Here is a 21,049-nt window from a genome sequence, read left to right as displayed (position 1 = left end):
GATGGCAATGGTATAAAAGCCCAGCTAATATCAGTCATTATTTTAGGTTTTTAAATAGGTACTGTATAATAAACAAAAAACATTTATTTAACCTGTACAGTACTGTTTACACAAAGTTATTTGTGTATTTATTTTTATTTGATTTGTTATAAGTAAAATGTTCGCAAATATATAAACTTTTATAAAATATAGTTTAAAAGTATAATATAAGTTTTTCAAACTGATTAAAAAATTTAACACTTTTTGATCAGTGGGCTAGGAGTCTCCAAAACCAGAATCTGCATTGGACCCAAAAATCTGGCATCAGTCCAGCTCTAAAAATGTATATAGATGAAAAAAATAATTATATTGTTAAACGATATATAATCATATGCCACAGCCCTAATATGATATATAAAATATTAAAATGTTCAATGTTGTTAATGTTTAATGTCAATGTCTTCCATTACAAGTGTAACGTTACCCGGAATGCAAACTAGGCATTGTCTGGGACGGGTGCCCCGGGTGCTGGGGGTGGTGGAGGGCCTGTATACCTGGCGGCCTGCCGGCATCGCCAGGGGGGCGGGGTGTAACATCGAGGTGCCCCGCGCTGGGCACACGCTGCTATGTGTATGGGCACTTGGCACTCACGCCGGGCGGGGTGTCTGGTCGGCTGTGGTGGGGCGGGCCTCCCCCTTGTGCTGGGCATGGGTGGGCGTGGGGGCCCTGCTGGCTCACCCGTGGGGCGGGTGGCTCGGGCGGGGTGTCGGTCTGACGCTGTGGGGCTGTGATCCAGGCCCGCGGTCCGTGCCTTGCGCCCATGGCCCGGGTTTTGTGCCGGCGGCTGCGTCTTGTGCCTGCACCCGGGAGTTGGTTTTATGGGTGCCGGGTCTCCTCGTGCTCCCTGGGACTGGGTCATGCTCCTCGGGGCAGGGCATGGGAGTTGCTCCATGGCCCTCTGGCTTCTCTGGGGGCCCGGGGGTCTTCTGTGGCCGCAAGGCAGGGTACCCAGGGATTTCCTGAAGCCGAGGGGTACACACACACACACACACACACACAGACACACACACACATACACACACACACACACACACACCTGCTTCAAGTGCACCCCAGCACCCTCCTGGTTGCATTCCTCTCCTTTCCTCCCTCATTTGCTGCCATTATTATGACAGGAAGAGGTCATGTGACCAGTTTTAGTTCTAGTTTTCCTGGACCTAATTCACTGTTTTTCAATAAATGTTGTCATCCAGTGTTCATGTTTTTGTGTAAATGTTGTTTGTTTCTATGTTTATTTGTCACACCGTGGTGATTCTCCCCCTCTTGGAGTAGTGATCAGTTGTTTATAGACCCAAACATGATAAATTGTTCTCCAAAGAGGGGGGTTGGTGGTGGCGGGGGTTGGTGGTGGCTCTCTATAACCAAAACTGTGCTCTTATTATTCTACATTCTACATTATTCTTCCATAGGACAGAGTTATTGCAGCAGTTCTTGATGATTTAAGAATTAATAAAGAGTTGCATTGCAGGTTGAAAACTTGAACTCCACTTGCAGACTGACTCTGTCCTGAATGCAATGGCATACAAATACTCTATGTTGTATGTCCAGCATGCTGACAACACAGGTTTAAAAAAAAAAAGAAAAAAAAAAAAAAAAAAAAGGACAAAATTGGACCAAATTACTTGAGACTTATTTGTGACTTGGATTAGAGGGTCTTCATCACATGTCTGCTAGGTATATCATATGCAACACTTTAAAATTAAGTTATTCAGTCTTATTTGTTATACAGAATTGCAAGACATTATACAGAAGTGCAATAACCATTTTTTTTTTCAGTTTATATCATCAATATAAGACATCCAAAAGAACTTGCCTCTCGGTGCAGTTTTGTTATTGTTGTTGAAAATTTCTAGAATGTGGTTGTAACTTTTTTGTTTATCACATCAAATCCATTTAAAATCAATTGTGTGTGTGTTGTGGCAAAAGTGTACACTTAGATGTGATGTGGATGGTGTGTGTGTCATGACCAGAGCTAGGAGAGACCCAAACGCACAGACACAGGGAGACGGAAGGCAGGCAAAGGATGTTTATTAGCCTGGACGGTGGAGCTGGCCAGGGGGACCCAGTCAGGTAGGGATGGAGCAGGGCTGGGCAGGGACGATGATGACCAGGAGAAGGGGTCCAAGATCCGGGTGGAGAGACAGGGAACCAGGCAGCCTTGGTCGCCGAGCGGAGACAGGCAGGTAAACCGGGCTGGTTGGACTTGGAGAGACAGACTGGGTCGACGAGAGGAGACAACCAGGTAAGGGGAACCAGGAACAAGCGCTTGGAGCTTGGAGCTTGGAGCTTGGAGCTTGGAGCTTGGAGCTTGGAGCTTGGAGCTTGGAGCTTGGAGCTTGGAGCTTGGAGCTTGGAGCTTGGAACTTGGAACTTGGAACTTGGAACTTGGAACTTGGAACTTGGAACTTGGAACTTGGAACTTGGAACTTGGAACTTGGAACTTGGAACTTGGAAGGGAGCCAGTTGCTGTTCAACTCGGGTAAGCTAGTTGCCGGTCTGGCAAGGAATGACTGGGAAGCTGAGACTAAATACTGTGAGATTGATGCAGGTAATTGATCCCAGGTGTGTGCAATTAGGCTTAAGTAGGGAGCTGCAGATGGGGCAAGGGCGGCCTCTAGTGGCGCTGGGAGGCCTCGGGCCTGACACTACCCTCCCCTCTACGGATGCCCCTTGGCGGACACCTGGAACCGGAGTTCGATTGAAATCCCGGATGAGGGAGGCATCCAGGATCTGTCTCCCGGGGACCCAGGAGCGTTCCTCCGAACCGTACCCCTCTCGGTCCACGAGGTACAAGAAGCCCCTCCCCGTTAACTGCACAGGCGCCGCACTGTGTAGGCCGGGTGACCGTCGATGGTGTGGGGGGGTGGTGGGGCCTCGGCGGGGAGGGAGAGAGGGCTGGAAACCACCGGCTTAAGCTAGGATACATGGAAGGTAGGGTGGACACGGAGGGAGGGAGGGAGGAGACGGAGGCGTACGGCACAGGGGTTGATGATTGACACAATGGGGAAGGGGCCAACATACAGGGGAGCGAGTTTCCGGGAGTCCACCTTGAGGGGCACGTCCTTTGTGAAAAAAATACATGGGACTTGGGTGAGACATGGACCAAATTAATTGAGAATTACTTGTGACTTGGATAAGAGGGATTTGGTCACATGTCTGCTCTCTGTGCAAAAGTCTCAAGTGATCACTAACAGATCATTTTCAAACAAGGTAGAGCAGTGTCAGGATAGCTTGATGAGGGTTAAATCAACATAAGTAATTTTTTTATGGGCAGTTATGTCTTCAAAAATATTCCCAGACACTTCCACTTCCACACAGCCACATTTTGAGGCCAGTTTAAAGTATTCAGTAGCTAACTATATCCTCAAATTCAGTTACAAATCATATCACAAGTTTGATGATGTTGTCAACTGGTCAGAACTGAGAAAATGTGATGAATACCGCCAGTGCAACTGCAGAGGTGAGATGTATATGCTGTTGTTGATGTTCAAATAAATAATAATACTAAAATACTTTTCTTCAGTTTTCAGATTAATACGATTTGTATGTACATTCCTGCTTCCATTAATTAATGTTATAATGTTTAATTCTGTGAAAAGCCATCAGACTTTTTCTATCTCAAAGAGATTTTTTCTATGATGATATTAGTGATGTTTTTCTCTATGGGAAAACTAACTTTACTTTCATTTCTCCATTTGAACATTGGGAAAATTTGTGATAACCATTTCATTACCTTCTGAAGCGAGGCATCTAGACTTCAAAGTAGGTATGGATCCATGGCAAACTCCTCTGAAGAGGCCCTCGCTCTGTCTCTCTACCTTTCTCTCTCCTCTTTTTTTACTCCCTAAAGAGGTCTATTGCATTTCGCATCAAAGCACCGGTTGAAGTGCAGCCTCTCAATAATGTAACACACAACCTCACACCTTCTCTGGGTATGGTTAGCTGGGGGAAGTGAGTGTTTCTGCTTCAAGCCCCCAAGCTGGTGTTAAATACCTCAGCTTTGAAGAACCTCGCTACGATAGCATTAATTTCAAATTTCTATCCATGAAATAAAAATAAAAAAAATCAAAGCACACTCACTATATTAATTGGAATTTCTATGCTTTCAAAAAATATAGTGGTATAACTCTGTGACGTACATACAGTATACGCATCCCTTCGTTGCCGTGTATGGGTTTGATTAAGGATGTGAACATAAATGAGGCCATGATTTATCCATAGACACCATTGTTAAAACATTCATGATGTTTCGAGGGCGCCATATAAAGGATTTGGTTCTTAAGTTGCCTGACTGATGTGCAGTCTCGTTTAGCTTTCATCCAAAAAGAGGAATCCAGAAACATGTAATGACTGAAATACAGGCAATATTTATTTAAAGACAACAATCATGGTTGTTTGGTGTTGTGGTGATGGGAGAATGACCTGTTATTCATTAACGACCACAAAGTAGTCCTATAAGCGTGTCCACGTATGCTGCCCACTGCTCCTGGCTGTGCCCCCAGAGGAAGGACAAGCCAGGATGGGTCAAATGCAGAGGAACCATTTCACCAGCCACCATCAAAGCATGTGTGTGTGTGTGTGTGTGCAAGCATGTGTTGTAGTGTGGTGTGTTGCGTGACAAATAAAGACTGTTTGTTTGTTATCATTTTCTACCTGAACCCAAGGGTTTAATTAAACACAAATATACCTGCATAGCTAGGAAAGAAAATTGATTACAGCTTTCTCAATGTTTATTAAAGTATTTAGCGGGGGATGGTAGCGCAGGCGGTAGAGCTGGTGGTCTAGTGATCTAAAGGTTGCTGGTTTGATCCCAGGCTCCTCCTGCTAGCATGCTGTAGTGTCCTTGAGCAAGACACTTAACCCCTAATTGCTCCTGATGGCTGTGTCCGTCGGTGTTTCAACAATTGTAAGTCGCTTTGGATAAAAGCGTCTGCTAAATGAAATGTAATAAGTAAAGCATTCCATTTATACATAGATCACTGAAAGGACCTAATATTAAAAAGTGGTGCTTCTTTTATTGGCATTCATTTTCCCTCAAAATCTAACTTTTGCTCTTACACTTAGTTAAGATTGTTGGTGGAGTTCGCACTCATGACTGAATTTATGCTGACAAACACTTTATTGTGCACAAACAATGTTAGAGGCCAAAGGATGTATAGTGGGCCAAAACTATGGCCAAAGCTAGAACCAACATTGGACCAGCATCTGCATTTTTAGGTTGTTCAGATCATTTTACAATTGATAGTGGAAGAAAATTTCAAGTTACAATATTAATTTCAAATTAAATGTCAAGGGCATTTTTTAATGCATGGACACAATGCAGTGGCTATGCTTTCATTGGATTGTATTAATTGTTCCACATCTTTGGTTTTTAACAAGTTTTCTAAGAAGTTATATGTCCCATCCCTTAAAGTGTTCTTGCCACTTTTGGAAGCAGTGTTGTGAGTCTTCAACTGTTAATGTGATTCCATAACTAAACCTTAATTTAGGTATAGCACTTTGTTTATTAATACATTTATAAATAGGTAACAAATATATCATTTTGACTTTTATTAAATTAGCAGTTAATTGTTTCCATTGTTTAAAACAACAAATATAAATCTTCCTGCCCATGAAACATACATAGGTGTTACAATTTTACACGATTGGTAGCAAATCTGTATTATATTAGAGGGAATATTACACTGCTAATTTATTTTATAAGCAATTAATTCTGTAAGAGGGAAGTTATTACAATAAAAGTTGGGACAATGCACACATATTGTGACAATGTCGCTTTTTAAACCATTTTTAAAACTGCAACATCTGAATGAATTGTGTGAAAGGAAATTCAGAATTGAAAAGGCTTGGAAGTTTGGACTTGATTTGACTCAGAACTTCAACTAATGCCGTCATGATTTAGTATTCCCCTCAACTGCCACCTCACCACTTTACCAGTCTGGCAAATGTCTGCTCTAATTGACATTTTGCTCAGAAGTCCTCCTTGAGACTGTCTGCCTTTGAATCTGTCACAGTCATTTACAGCCCTCCATTTCACCATCATTGCCCCTCGTTTTAGATGGATCAGTTTAGAAATATAGTTGTGACTTTTTTGAGATGGGGGTGGGTTAGCTATTTTTCAATCCAGGCCTTATTAGAATATTGCTTTCCATCATTCATAACTGTTCATAGAACAACCTTGCTCCACACTTTACTAAAGAGGCCGTGCCACAATCGCGATTCTGGGTTCTATAATTATATAATATAATTAATTGTCTGTGGTGTATTTAATATGCATTTAAATCCTCCTAAATGAAACCTTGTGACAGCCTGCACAAACATCTCGTGTCAGTTATGCACATTTTAGTATTTTTTGTATTTTTAGAGCTTATAGAGCTTATTGTGCGTAATCACCGGGTGTCATGACATTTCACTGCATATGTGTATGACAGTATGTATATGTATGTGACAAATAATCTCTTGAACTTGAACTTGAGCAATGAACTAGTGAGAAACCGCTCTGCTGCAGCTTCTCACTGTGCTTAAATGCAATAAATTGTTGTGATACAGGTTCATGATGGTGGAGTTGGGGACTTTACCAAACCAAATTCACTGAAAACGTGACAGACATTAGGTTCTAAAGCCGGGGTGGGCAAACTACGGCCCGCGGGCCACATCCGGCCTGTTGGTCTTCTTAATCCGGCCCGCCGAATATTGGTACAGATTTCATAATTATGACTGCATTCATTTCACCTTGACCTTGCGTTTCCACTAGGTGGCGCATTAGGCACAGTGACTTGATTTTTCGGAGCCCGAGCTACTCTCTGTTATTACTCTGCTACTACTCTGACCCATCTGCAACAATGAGTGGGCCAAAGAAAAGAAAAGTCGACAGTGAGTGCCGAGTGTTTAATAAGGAATGGACAACTAAATACTTTTTTACTGAAGTCCGGTCAAAGGCTGCATGTCTTATTTGCCAAGAAACTATTGCGGTTTTAAAGGAATACAACATCAGCCGTCACTTTTCCACCAAGCGTGCTTATTACGCTAACAACCAATCTTCGCATAAGGGACGGCTACCGCTCAGAGGTTGGCAGCTGGCTTGCAGGCTCAGCAAAACACCTTTATCCGACAAACTGCCATCCAAGAATCAAGCACGAAGGCAAGTTATTTGCTGGCATTCAAATTAGCAAAAGCCAGCAAGCCTTTCTCCGAAGGGGAGTTTCTCAAAGAATGCATGGTAGAGACAGCAGGTATCTTGTGTCCTGAGAGCAAGAACAAATTTGAAAAAATGTGCTTATCACGCAGGACAGCGACTCGCCGTGTTGAACTAATTGACGAAGACTAAGCTAGCAAGCTAAACAAAAAAGCGGAGTCATTTACATTATATTCTTTGGCACTGGACGAAAGTAGCTGGACACCACTCAGCTTTTAATTTTTATCAGAGGGATTAATGACAATTTTGAGATAACGGAGTTTTTTGCTGTGGAATCCCTAAAAGGGAAAACACGGGGAGAGGACTTGTATGACAGTGTGTCGGCGGTCATCAAGGGGCACAAGCTACCTTGGAGTACGCTCGCCAACGATACCACAGTTGGATCGCCAAATCTGACGGGAAAAAACGTCGGACTGCTCAAAAGAATCCAGGGGAGGGTGAAGAGGACAACCCTGAGCAGGAAGTAATTTTCCTAGACTGCATAATTCACCAGGAAGCACTGTGTAAATCCAGATTGCATCTTGACCAAGTGGTGAAGCCAGATGTAAAACTCGTTAACTTTATTCGAGCGAGGGGACTTCACCATCGTCAGTTTATTAAGTTTCTTGAAGAAACTGATGCTGATCACAGGGACTTGCTTTACCATTCTAATGTCCGCTGGTTAAGTTTGGTGAAAGTATGTCAACGAGCGTGGGAGCTCAAACAGGAGATTATCTCATTTTTGGAGCTACTTGAGAACCCAATCTATCTGGCAAAAGGACTGGTCCTTTTGCCAGCCCCCCCCCCCCTTCATAGTCCATTGGTTTATAGTGTAAGGTAGAAGAATCTCACCTTATATGTGTTACAAAAAAAAAATGGAATGGAAACCTTTTGTCAATGGTTGAGGTTAATTAAGGTTATCAGATGAATTTACGCTATCCAAGGAAAAACATAGGAATTAGGAAGCACTTTAATGTAATCTTACTGGATAACTAGTTTGCCCACAATGTGATTGTTGTTAATGATAAGCAACTTAACAGTGCAGCTAACTGTGTCCGTTAATCAAATAATGTCTTATCTGATGTAATCGCAGGTCAAATGTGACACAGAATGAACTTCCACAGAACATTTGTAATCTTAAACGACATTCATTCAAAACAGTGAAGACATTTTTTTTCTTTTCATGATTGACACAATTATTTTATTTTAGTTATACTTGCAAATGAATGTCTACGTTAAGGACAACAAGGATACAAGAAAAAGATCCACCCGACGGACCAAATTGGGTTAAATATGCAATACAAATAATGAAGTACAGATATACAGGCATCTATATGTGAACACAGAAGTAGATGCAGATCGTGGAAAGTTATTTTGCTGAGTTATTTATAATTCAATTATTTTGGTTGTTTACTTGAATGCTAGTAAACAACCAAAATAATTTAATTGTAATTACTTGAATGCTGGGATCAAGACTGGTACCTGCACGTGGTGGCCCTGCTACGGATTCCGACAACCCTGACGATCCCGATCTGAAGATACCGAAGAATCCAACAAAACCAGTCATACTAGTACTATACAGATTCTACATCAACAGCCCTCCGTCCTCAACAGTTCAGTACCCACTAAGCGTCTGTCAAGACGAGCCTCATGGCTAACACCGAAGTGCGTCTACTGCAACTGAACGCAGAGGGCCTGACACGGTCGAAGCGTGATATCATCCAGCACATTGCCAACCAACATCAGGCGAACATACTGCTGCTACAAGAGACCCACTGTGTCACTGAAGACAAGCTACTCATCGATGGTTTCGACCTCATCAGCTTCATAGGTCACAACAAACACGGCATTGCCTGCTACACCGAACAGGGAATAAATGCAAGAGCCCTCCAGCAATCTCCAGCTAACTCTGCCATTGAATGGTGCACCATGGAAGCTCTGGGCACCACCTTTTGCAACATCTACAAACCACCACCTGCTGAGTTGGATATATCCTTCCTCCCCACCATCCCTGTGAACTCTTTTGTCTGCGGTGATTTTAACTGTAGGAACATCAAATGGGGGTACTCAAACACTGACAGAAATGGCTCTGTTGCTAGCGACTGGGCAGAAAGTAACAACCTTCATCTGCTCTTCGACAACAAGGACCCCAGAACCTTTTACTCTGGCAGACACGGCACCTGGACATGCCCTGATCTGTCCTTTGTCTCCAACAACATCAGCAGACGCTGCAACAGAATGGTTCCACAGAAGTTCCCTAGATCTGGTCACTCACCCATCATCATCGCCAGTGACATCAAGCTAACCATCTCTAGCCTCAACAGAAGAAGATGGAATTTCATGAAGGCTAACTGGCAAAAGTTTTTAGAATTCACCAGGAAATTAACAGCAAGCCTACTTGACCCATCATCCAATGTGAATGGAGCTTATAATGCCTTCTGCATCCTGCTCAACAAGGCTGCCAAGCTCTCCATCCCAAGAGGCCGCAGGGACCCACATGTACCTTGCTGGGATAAAGATTGTGAGAAACTGTACAAGGAGTACCTGAATGCCACCGACACTGACCAACGCTCTCTCCGTGGTGGCCAACTGCTGGACCTTCTCGGGCGGAAGTAAACAACATCAACTTCACACATTCTAGTCGTAGGGCCTGGAATACGATCAACCGGCTAACTGGGCGAAGTTGCCCAGCTAGACCATGCCCCATAGCAGCGAATGCGATAGCCTCTGTACTCGCTGATAACGGCAGATGGAAAGACCGCTCATCTGAGGCAAAAGCCTTCACCAGAGAAGTAGTCGCAGACATCAGGAAACTCACCAGGACAGTTCCTCAATCCAGCCCCCTTTCCCAGCCCATTTCATCAGAAGAAATCGTTGCAGCTCTGAAATCCCTCAAGGTAAATAAGGCTCCTGGAAACGATAACATCCACACTGAGTTCCTGAAGAACATGAGCCATGAGTCACTGACCTGGGTCCAGCTTTTCCTCTCCAACTGCCTAGAAAACCTGACCATACCATCCAAATGGAAGCAGGCTAAGGTGCTGGCCATACTCAAGCCAAATAAAACACCAGATGAATCAAAGAACTACCGCCCAATATCCCTCCTGTCACATCTTTGCAAACTACTTGAGAGGGTCATTCTATCAAGAATAAACAACATCATTGAAGAGAGTCTTCCCCACACTCAAGCTGGTTTCCGTAAAGGTCGATCAACAACAGATCAAGTGACCCGGCTAGTTCATGACATCGAAAGCGCCTTCCAGAGGAAAGAAAAATTTGGAACAGTCTCCATCGACCTCACTGCAGCGTATGACACAGTTTGGCACAGAGGCCTCTACCTCAAGCTCCTGAAGACTTTGCCTGATGTTAAGCTCGTGAAGTTCATCATGCTGCTAATACAGGACCGTACCTTTGTACTGGAGACCTCAAACGGCCAACGCAGCAAGAGAAGAAGACTGAGGAACGGGCTCCCCCAAGGCTCTGTTCTTGCCCCTACACTTTTTAACATCTACACGGCTGACATGCCTGTTGGAGAGTGCTCGCTATACACCTACGCCGACGACTCAGCCATTGGATTTGGTGACAAAGACTTTAGTGTGGTTGAGAATGCCCTTGAGAAAGATCTCTCGTTACTGAGCAGGTACTTCCATAAATGGCATCTCAAGCTTAGCCTGCCCAAGACAGTTTGCTCAGTGTTCCATCTTGCCAATCGATGTGCGAATACCATGCTGAACATCACACTCGATGGCACCATCGTCAGGCATGACCCCAACCCTAAATATCTCTGCGTCACACTTGACCGTAGCCTCACCTTCAAGCCACACATCCAACAAGTTGCTGCCAAGACCGCTGCCCGTGTAAAACCTCCTGAAGAGACTGGTACTGGCACTGGATGGGGTGCAAACCTCACCACCCTGCGCACCTCTACCCTTGCCCTCGCATACTCCACGGCTGAGTATGCCGCCCCTGCATGGAGTCACAGCAGCCATACAGCCTGTGTTGACGTTGTGCTTAACACGCCATGAGGCTAATTAGTGGTGCCCTGCCATCAACCCCTGTCGAGTTTCTCCCCATACTGTCTGGCATTCCACCTCCAGAACTCCGTCGTAACTTCCTGACCTTGAAGCTGGCCTGCAAGAGTGCAGATGAGCCAACAAGCCTGATCCCCCCGCCTGCTGAATATGGCCATCAGAGACTCAAACGCAGACACTTCTCCACCGAAGTTAGGAGACTCCTTACCACGAGCCCTCCACACCCTGGCTGGATCCTTGACTGCTGGAATAAGCAATGGTCCGAGTCAACCTCCACGTTGAGGAAGTTCATCAACTCCCCTTCAACCAATCCGCCTGGGTGTGACCTACCACGGAATGCCTAGGTCAACCTCAACAGACTTAGCTCTGGAGTAGCAAAGACACAAACCTATCTGCATATGAATGGAGTGTCTGCCACAAATCTCTGTGAATGCGGAAAACCATAGACTGTTGAACACATCATTGATGAATGCCCAATCTTCAAATCACCACATGGAGTCAGCGGCCTCATTGAACTGGATGACGATACCACTTCTTGGCTAATGTCCCAATTGCCTGTGTAGCCCTACACGAACGAACAAACTTGAATGCTAAATGTGTTATAGTTGTTTATTCAGTGAAGCATTAAATAAACAAGTCCCAGTAGTACAATGAGATGACAGAGAGACATTCAAGGAGACAATATGGATTCAAGGATTCAAGATGGCATAGTGTCAAAAATTGATAAATAATATCTATAAAACAAAACTGAAAACTAAAATGCATTGAATATAGTGCAAATCCTACAATTACGTCATACATGTCTGGACAGACACCACGTGATTGGTATAAAACAAACAACAACAAAAATAAATGAATAAAAAAGAACAACTACAAAAACACTCGAGTAGGAATAGGAAAATAGCCCTTGACTGTATATTTGATGGGGGAGCTGTATATAATGTACTTACTCTTCATATTTTCTATAGTAATTAAATTACCCATATGTGTTCTCTGTATGTCAAATGTACCTCATATAAAAAAGTTACCATGTTGAAAGCATGTAGTGTAAGTTGTAGGAAATTGGAGGGGCTATAATCATGTAAGACACCATGCACCATTGTTTCATCATTGTTCATCTATGAACATATATGTTGCACATATGTGAACCATATATTTATATCATAAATGACTTATCAGTATTTTTTTGAGTGAGAACTTGATGCTTTCTTTAATTGGGAGCTTTTAGGTTGTTTGAAATGTCAGACGGAGGTAGCAGCACCTCTGACGATCGATCATTAGCCATCAGGCTTTTTAAGGTTAATTTTGCATTTATAAGAGGTATAATTTCTCAAGCAGTTTTTTATAGAGCAGTCTTGTTTTAAATTATTGTAAAATTTTTATGTTTTTTTTTTTTTGTTTTTTTTAATCTCAAATCACTAGTGAATTAGAATATCCCCTACACATATGGTCACAATGACCTTTTGGAATCACAAAATATATCTGAATGGTACAAGGGTGACATCCATGTGTTTTTATGGTGATCAAATGAAAAAGAACACAGACTCACTCGATTGTTTCCAAGAGGATCTGTTAATTGATGTCAGTATCAAAAGTGTATGAGCGCCTAAAGATGTAGTTCATAATGGAAGGCAAGATAAAAAGCTACAAGACTAGTATGAAAATACACACAGTTCTTGAAAATGACTTCCCAAAATGGCACTCTTGTTGGGAGCTATATCCATCTGCTTTCATTTTGCTAATGCTGCGGTCGTTTCACTTTCTTGTGTTTGCAGATGGAAATAACACAAGAGCCAGACCCCGACAATGAGGGGACGAAGATAAGCGTAAGCTGAAAATGTTTTTTTATTTACTTTCTTCGTTTATTTGAAATTTGAAATGAATTTATCTTGCTTCTGCTCAAGCATACAATACCCAAACCTCGACTGAGAGTTAATTAGAATTGGATTTGCCAAGTTAAAAGCTTACTCATGATTAAATGCGGTAAAGGTGTAGCAAAGAAAGCTATGCCTTTCATGGATGTTGCAAACTGCAAACTTATTTGCTATTAAGAAATGTATTACCTTTCAAAACATGTCATCATATAATTTCATAGCCTTGCATAGAACCATGTGTGATCACAGGTTAGCCCATGTGAAATTTCACATGCCAACACCTGTGACCTGTCATCATCACATTGAAATACATGTGATGGCATGTGTTTTTGGAATAAATTAAATGTGGAACCTTTACATGTGCATCACATATAAAAGCACATGTGCTGTGTAGACCATGTGAATCCCATATATCCCATTAACTCATATATAGGACATGTGAAACCCCTGTGTAGCAGATATGAATCCCAAGAATTTTGCTAACTGATGCACTGTAAAACTGTGTACTGTGTACAGTGCACCAGTTGTCCCATCACATTTTTTCATTTATTGTTTCAAAAACATATGCATTTTTGCATGTTGTGGCATGTGGTTAAATATGAAAGGTCACATGCGGTTTTCATGTGTGTAATCATGTGACCTTTTAAACCATAAGATCGAGAGCTGCTGAAATTACCTAATGCCATTTGTTTCTGTGAATTCCTCCAGACGGTGAAAGTCCAGGGAAATGACATCTCACACAAGCTCCAGATCTCTAGGGTTGGTAAAAACGACGAAGGTCTATACGAGTGCCGTGTGACAAGGGCAAACTATGGGGAGATTGTGGAGCACAAGGCCCAGGCCTGGCTGATGGTGAACACCACCAGCCGACCTCGTCGACCACCACTGTCCACAAAGAAGAGCTCCCCTCTCCATCTCACCGACAAGAAACCCAGGAAGCCCAGCTCACCTCCAGGTCATGAAGGCATGAATGCTGATCAGAGGGCAGGGTGTGTCTCCAGCTCTCATGCACCATCCAAGACCGCTAAACACAATCCCAGCTCAGGTAAATTATGAATGAGTGGCAGCACAATACAACTGAATCGGTGTGAGGTGAACCATTAAGCATATAAAGAATTGCTTGAAAAGATAAAGAAGATAAAGCTTCCCTCAAAGGCTACATTTGTTGGCCGTCAAAATTGCCTTTCCAGAGTTTGCGTAAATCACCTCATACACAAAACAAAACATAATGTAGGACCTGCACTGTACTTGTTACTTAAAATCTGTATAGTCACAGTTCACACATGATAGACAGTGCATACATACCACTCAGGTCAAAAAGATTCCAAAGCCAGTCTGATGAGTAATTGGTTTTACCTTGCTGAGTGCACACAAATTAAGCATCTGAGTGAGATTCATTCAAATCTACTGTTTGTTCTGGCATAACCCAGTCTTTCTGACAGAAGATTTCCCACTAAGAGCGCTTGGGTGAACGTGACCATTGGGAACAATATACAACTCTCATTGGATGAAATTCATTCATTCTCTGACATAAGGTTGCAGGATGATGTAATAAGTATTGGCAAGTACTTACCTTTGGCTGCTTTTGTGAAAAATGCATCTTTGATTTCATGTCAGTCAAATGTTAAGATGAAATTGATGCCGCAAGCTTGACAACTGCGAATACTTTGATATCCAAAGAGTAATTTTCTCAAGAATGATCCTCTTCCGGAAAAATGGTGATTGATATCATGCTTGGGTCCACATTGATCAGAAAGCACAGCTCATCCAAAGTTAATTTGAATGTCTAGACCAGGTGCTTTCCATTGGCAGCCTGTGAGTTCACGCATCAATGCAGCCTGGCTCTTTGAATCAATTTGTAGGGTGGCAATGAATTGGACAGAAAATCACAGCAAATATCGGATTAATAGTTTTAAAGGTAAATATGACTCTACTGTCCTGCAATAAAAAAGGAGGCTGTTTTCTTTTGACCTAGCTGCTTGCTGTCTCAACCACACTGCCTTCAATCCTAAAATGGTCCAGCATACTTTGCTACCCGTTGCTAATCCAAGTAGGAAAATGCGTATCGATGAGTTTGCAAAGCTCCACGACGTTTCTTGTTTATAGTTTGTGTATTGTAATGTCACATTAATGTCAGAAATATCTTCATGTCCTGAAAGTAATTACAAAACAATAGAATATGACAATGTGGAGGCGTTATCTATATAATAATATACAACCTGAGAGAAAAATAAGTGTATACTTTAATTTTAGCTTTTACATTTTTTGGTGAAACCATTTTTAAGAATATTAAGTTGTTTATATAACAGTGTAGCTGTGCTGTTTGACCATTTGCATGTTGAACATGTTTGGGCCCCTAAGCTGGTAGAAAAGCTGACCAACAGAATGAAGTTAAACAGCTTTGTCGATCAACTGCGGCAAAAACAGCATATTTAATTTCAGTAATCGACAGACATGATTTAGTCAATATTCTCCAAATTGCTTAGTATTTTAATAGTATTTTAACCCCAATTACTGATAATGCTTTTTCATGATTTGAATAATTTTAATTTAACTTTTGCTTCCCTAACTATCTCTTCTAAAATAGACTGCATGCCCAAAGCCAAATTTCCAACAATTACTTTCTCACCTCAGCATTAATCTTCACTTCAAACCGAACCAGAATAATAGGCCTTATGTCTAAAAGAGATAAGGAATGTTTCATTTTTTTCATTTATAACTATTGAACGGAAACATAAAAAAAGAAACCATACATTTTTTTATGTATCTTAAATAAAAAATTTACGATATTTTTGTATAAAATATATATAACTGTTTTGTTCTTAGATTATTTTTTTTGGACCGTAAATGTATAAATATATCATACTGTTGTGTCTTTTTTTCGAACCACCGACCCTTCTGTCATTCCTCTCATCTAGACTTGCCAGTCATTTTCCTCCCGGTCAGCTAGTTCAAACACAGAGGCAATTAGGGTCAGAGATAGCCCAGTGCACACTGAAGCATAACACCGAACGATAGATATTACCCGCCACTGAATGGAGGTAAAAAGTTGAATAATCCCCAGGGCTACAGAGTGGGAGATTATTAGGCGGCTAAATTATGCTGACGATTTAGTTGCAGAATCCTGCACTCTGCGCGCGTGTGTGTGTGTGTGTGCGTCTGCGTGCACGCTTGCGTATGTGACATTGATAAATGCCTCATGCCGCATCAGCCTCCTTTATTGAGAGCAAAGAGTTGTCAGAGGCCCGAGTTCCATCACCGTGGAATTCAGGTCTGAGGCACACGAGCTACTATACAGACGAAGGGGCCGTAATTGAATGAAAACCTACTTGAGTGCGGTGCATCTTCTTTTTCCACATCGTTGCATCTGTGAGCAACGAGTTGCTCACGAGATGGGTTGAACAACAAAAACCTGTGGCTGGTCAGAAAGGGAGGTTTTTTTCCAGTGTCAGCTGCTGCTAGATCACAACTCGGCATCCATTGTCGCTAGCATTATGTTCACAGAGCACTTAGGTGACCACAGCTGAATATAGAAAAAGTATTATATTTGTTCCTTTGGCCTATTGTGCATTTAAAAAAGACACAAAAATCTATCTGTCTATCTATCTATCTATCTATCTATCTATCTATCTATCTATCTATCTATCTATCTATCTATCTATCTGTCTTTCCATGTCTGATGACCTGTTTGGAGAGAAAATGTCCTTCATTTGGAATTTACTTCTCTTTCAAATGGTGACATTTGATGTCCCTGTTTTCTAACAGCAGGGGTATGCATCACATGTCAGATTGAGTTACCGCATCTCTGTTCCATTCTCACCTGCAGTCAAAGCAGCCCACTAATAAGTCATCCAGCCACAAAGCAGCCCACAAATCAGTCATCAAGCCAGTCATTTCTGCCAAGTGATCAGCCTGCCAGAGACACTGTTGGTCAGGGGATGATCCATGCAATAACACACATCTGTATTAACTTGACAGTCAACCTGACATGCAAACACAAGCCAGGCAGCCAGTTAGTCAGATTGAGAGCAAGTGACATCATGCAATCCACCGACTAAGTTCAGACCTTAGAGAAGCAGCCAGTCAACCAGCCGAACAACCGATTTTCAGGAAGAGGGATGAGGGGTGGGGCGGAGTGAGCTGAATGAAAGCTGGCACCAAGCCAGCGTTAGGTCCTTCTGGAAGATCCAGAAGGCCTGGGTGATTCACCTCCACTTCCTTGCCTCACCACTGAGCCAATAGATGTTGGGGATGGTAGCTCAGGAGGTAGAGCTGGACGTCTAGTAATCTAAAGGTTGCTGGTTCGATCCCAGGCTCCTCCTGCTAGCTTGCTGTAGTGTCCTTGAACAAGACACTTAACCCCTCATTGCTCCTGATGGCTGCGTCCGTCGGTGTTTGAGTAATTGTAAGTCGCTTTGGATAAAAGCGTCTGCTAAATGACTAAATGTTAGCGAAGCGTTTTTTTGTTTTTTTTTCTGTTACAAAAAAAGCATCTTGTGTCTTGTCTTCACTTGTTCATTTATTCCATTCCTCTTGCTCTAGTGACTGATTTAATTATCACTTTTTTATTGTTCTATCGATTTTAACTTTGCATTCTTTGGCATGCATACATATACAGTATATATATAGTTTTATTTTACAATTATTATTAATAATATGTTGCTTGGCAACTGCTAGCAGCCTACTTTTAGGGAACCACATTGCATGGAGAAAGAGATGTATTATTTATTATTATAATAATAAAAATAAAAATTAGAATATAATAACGAGGATAAGCGTTATAAATATAAATTATGGATGGATGGATGGATATTATAATCAACCTGACTGCACGCACCATGGCTGGTTTGAGTTTGTGGAGTAAGACGCTTTGTGACATCATCATCCAATTTGTTATGTATATCTTCAGGTTATAGCTAGTGTGAGCGTTCGTGTGCATCACATTACCTGCTTGATGTTGGCTAGGCTTTTTGTTTGATAGTTTATTATTTTTGCCCTTTTTGTAAATAGAAACACATTCTATTAGCATCTAACCCAGTGCCGTGTCCCTTCATAAAACAGTTCAAAACATATTGTTTGTGTCCTCACAAATGGAGTTTGCTTTCAGGTCCAGAACGGATCCGAATCATGCCCATTTTACTTCAGTCCTAAAAGTAAAAAAAATGATGAAATGTCTCTGAGGTACATGCAGTGTTTAATCCGTTTGAATGGAACCATGTTGTTGGTTGGTTGATTTCCTTCCACGGAGAAAGGCAGGAAAGTAAGGCAGGAGTCTGTGGACTAGACGTAGTAGACAGTCACCTCTTATCTTTTAGAATAAAGTAATAACACACAACAAGTGTATGGGCTTGTAGTAGTAATTCTGCATTTCACCAGGACTCGGAAAACACTCGTCCCCGTCAACCAAATCGGCGTCCAATGGAAACTCGGAAAATGTTAACTAATTTTAGTAGTAATGATGACATAAACAGGAACAACAGCACAAACTGATGCTATGTTCCATGGGAATTCGAAAAATTGTAATTGGTGTCGATAACGAACCCCGTGTATTGCTGCCTGCAGCTATATTTATTATTATTATTATTATTATTATTATTGTTATTATTATTATTGATACATAATATTATTTGTTGAACGTAGATAGTTTGCCATTATAGGAATCATAGTAAAATCATTGCGCTTTGCGATGGTTTTACTACAGGGTTTAATCAGCATTGGTTCTTTGGGTGACAAGGGAATAGCAGGTTTTTCAAGACAATATTTTGTGTGAGGTACAGTTAGTAGTAGCCATCCCTCTCCTGGCAGCTACCCATCACACTGACACCAATGATTTCACATAAAGAAGTGTATTTAACTCCTCTCTAGTGGAAATTGTAGCGTGAAAAAACTTGTTAAGACAAGATGAACCTGTTTAAGCAATTCATTTTTTGAAATGTAAAAGAAGAAGAGGAATGTCTCATAACTAAAAGTTAATGGTATTGAAGGAGGGAATAACATCCTTAAAGGCAACACAAAAGCGGCATTTTCTAATAATGTTTTATAAAAATAATGCATTTTTCAAATTTCAAATTCTGCATAGCTCCTCGTGCCTCACCATTTTCTGGATTCAGAGATTCAAAAGATTTATTGCACAATGTACAGCATGTAGTGAAATGTTTTTTAGGCATTCTCCAGAGACTGTATTCAAATACTCATTACTGTATGAGTATTACAAATTGAAAAGATATATAAATAAAAATTTGAATAAAATTAAGTAGGATAAAATCTACTACAATAAAAATATACCAACAATAAACCACATAAACTATGTATATGTCTATGTTTATGTACATAGTGCATTGTTTGCTGTGCATTGTTTCAGAACTGAGGAAATGAATATCAAGGTATACGAGGGAATACTGTACAGATCCGCAAGATATATCAACAAGTAACAACTATGTCGATTATGCAATGTTTGCTGTGCAGTTTTTCAATTGAGAATAATATAATAAATGATAAATATATAAATATTATAAAATGATATAAAATAAAAATGTGTTCAAGTATGACAGCTATGAGGTGGGCACAGTATTTATGAGGTGAGTCCTACTTTGTGACAGTATAGTGTCCTTATGGTTTTGGGAAAGAAGCTCTTTCTGAGTCTCTGTTCTGGTCTTGCGGCTGCGGAGGCTTATGCCGTGACCCCCGTCACTGGAACAGTCCATAGTTGGGATGGTGCGGATCCATAATAATCCTCTTAGTAACTAAATGCTTAATAACTTAATAACCCTTGGTCCTGCACCGCCTGGTGCATAAATCCTGTAGGGGGTTGAGTGTCGTCTCGATGGTACGCTCAGCCGAACATACCACTCTCTGCAGGGATTTGTGGTCCTGAAAGGAACAGTTCCCGTACCATGCAGTAATGCACCCTGACAGGATGCTCTTGATGGCACCAGAGTAGAAGGTTTTCTGGATCTGTAGAGAGACTCTGAACTTCCTGAGTTGTCTGAGGTGATAAAGACGCTGCCTCGCCTTTTTAACTAGAGTGTCACCCTCTAAACTGGGGCCTTGTTGACGGTGTAGATCCTCTGCTGTGTCCATCTGAAGTCCACGACCAGCTCTTTGGCTTTGCTGACATTCAGGTAGAGGCTGTTGGCCTGGCACCATCATGTCAGGTCCTCCACCTATTCCCAGGTAGGCCTTCTTATGGTTGTTGGAGATAAGGCCCACCACAACTGTGTTGTCAGCAGACTTTAATAATGTTTAATAATGTGAATTAATAATAATAGTTAATTAACTAAAATAATATTTTAAAAAATAATGCATTTTTTCTGACTATTCTGCGTAGCTCCTCGTGCCTCCTTCTGTCTAATTCAATATTGCTGATCATGGATAATTGTCTCGGTAGGTAATATATTATACAGTATTTACCTTTTGAAACTTCCACCATCTTTCCCAGAACATCATGTTTTGAAAGTGAAATCCTAAAACCGCTAAAAAAGGTGACTAATGATTTATGATATTTTGTTGAGGACAAAAGATGTACACGTTTAATTTCCTTTGGACTGGCTGATACAGAGCTGTTCTAATATACCACAAAAATGTAAAGCCATGTAAAATTAATTTCCCGGAAGGACAAGTCTGACCTCTAGATTTTGTAGTAATGTTTTTATTTTGTATTTTGCATTATGATGCAAAAGCTACCATATGTATAGGTACTTAAGATTTGATTTTGACTATTGCCCTCATTTCCACAAGCACAATGACAATCAACTACAATCTTCACCTAAATCATTTTATCTCACTCAGTTTTCCAAATACACCATTTAAATATTTTGGCAAGAGATCATTATAAAACAATATTCCGATATGCAGTTGTCAGAGGAAAGAGGTTTATGAATGTTTGAGCTAAGGAGTTATTTTTCCGTTCATTTTGTTATTTTGTTGGCTAT

General features: G+C 41.4%; 1 protein-coding gene across 1 annotated transcript in view; it reads left to right on the top strand.

Moving 5' to 3' along the window:
- The window catches only part of vstm2a (V-set and transmembrane domain containing 2A), a gene marked incomplete at both ends in the record, with an annotated part of 67,067 nt that overhangs the window by 20,621 nt on the left and 25,397 nt on the right, over window positions 1–21,049 (top strand). Inside the window, 2 exons of the mRNA XM_080020477.1 lie at window positions 13,020–13,070; window positions 13,827–14,163. Of these exons, the coding sequence (XP_079876603.1) occupies window positions 13,020–13,070; window positions 13,827–14,163 (388 nt within the window). The remainder of the gene's footprint in view (window positions 1–13,019; window positions 13,071–13,826; window positions 14,164–21,049) is intronic.

The sequence above is a fragment of the Zeus faber genome (assembly GCF_960531495.2).
Source record: "Zeus faber genome assembly, chromosome: 19".
Taxonomy (NCBI): Eukaryota; Metazoa; Chordata; class Actinopteri; order Zeiformes; family Zeidae; genus Zeus; species Zeus faber.
The sequence above is the reverse complement of the archived record's forward strand: the minus strand, read 5'-3'. Positions and strand labels throughout refer to the sequence as shown.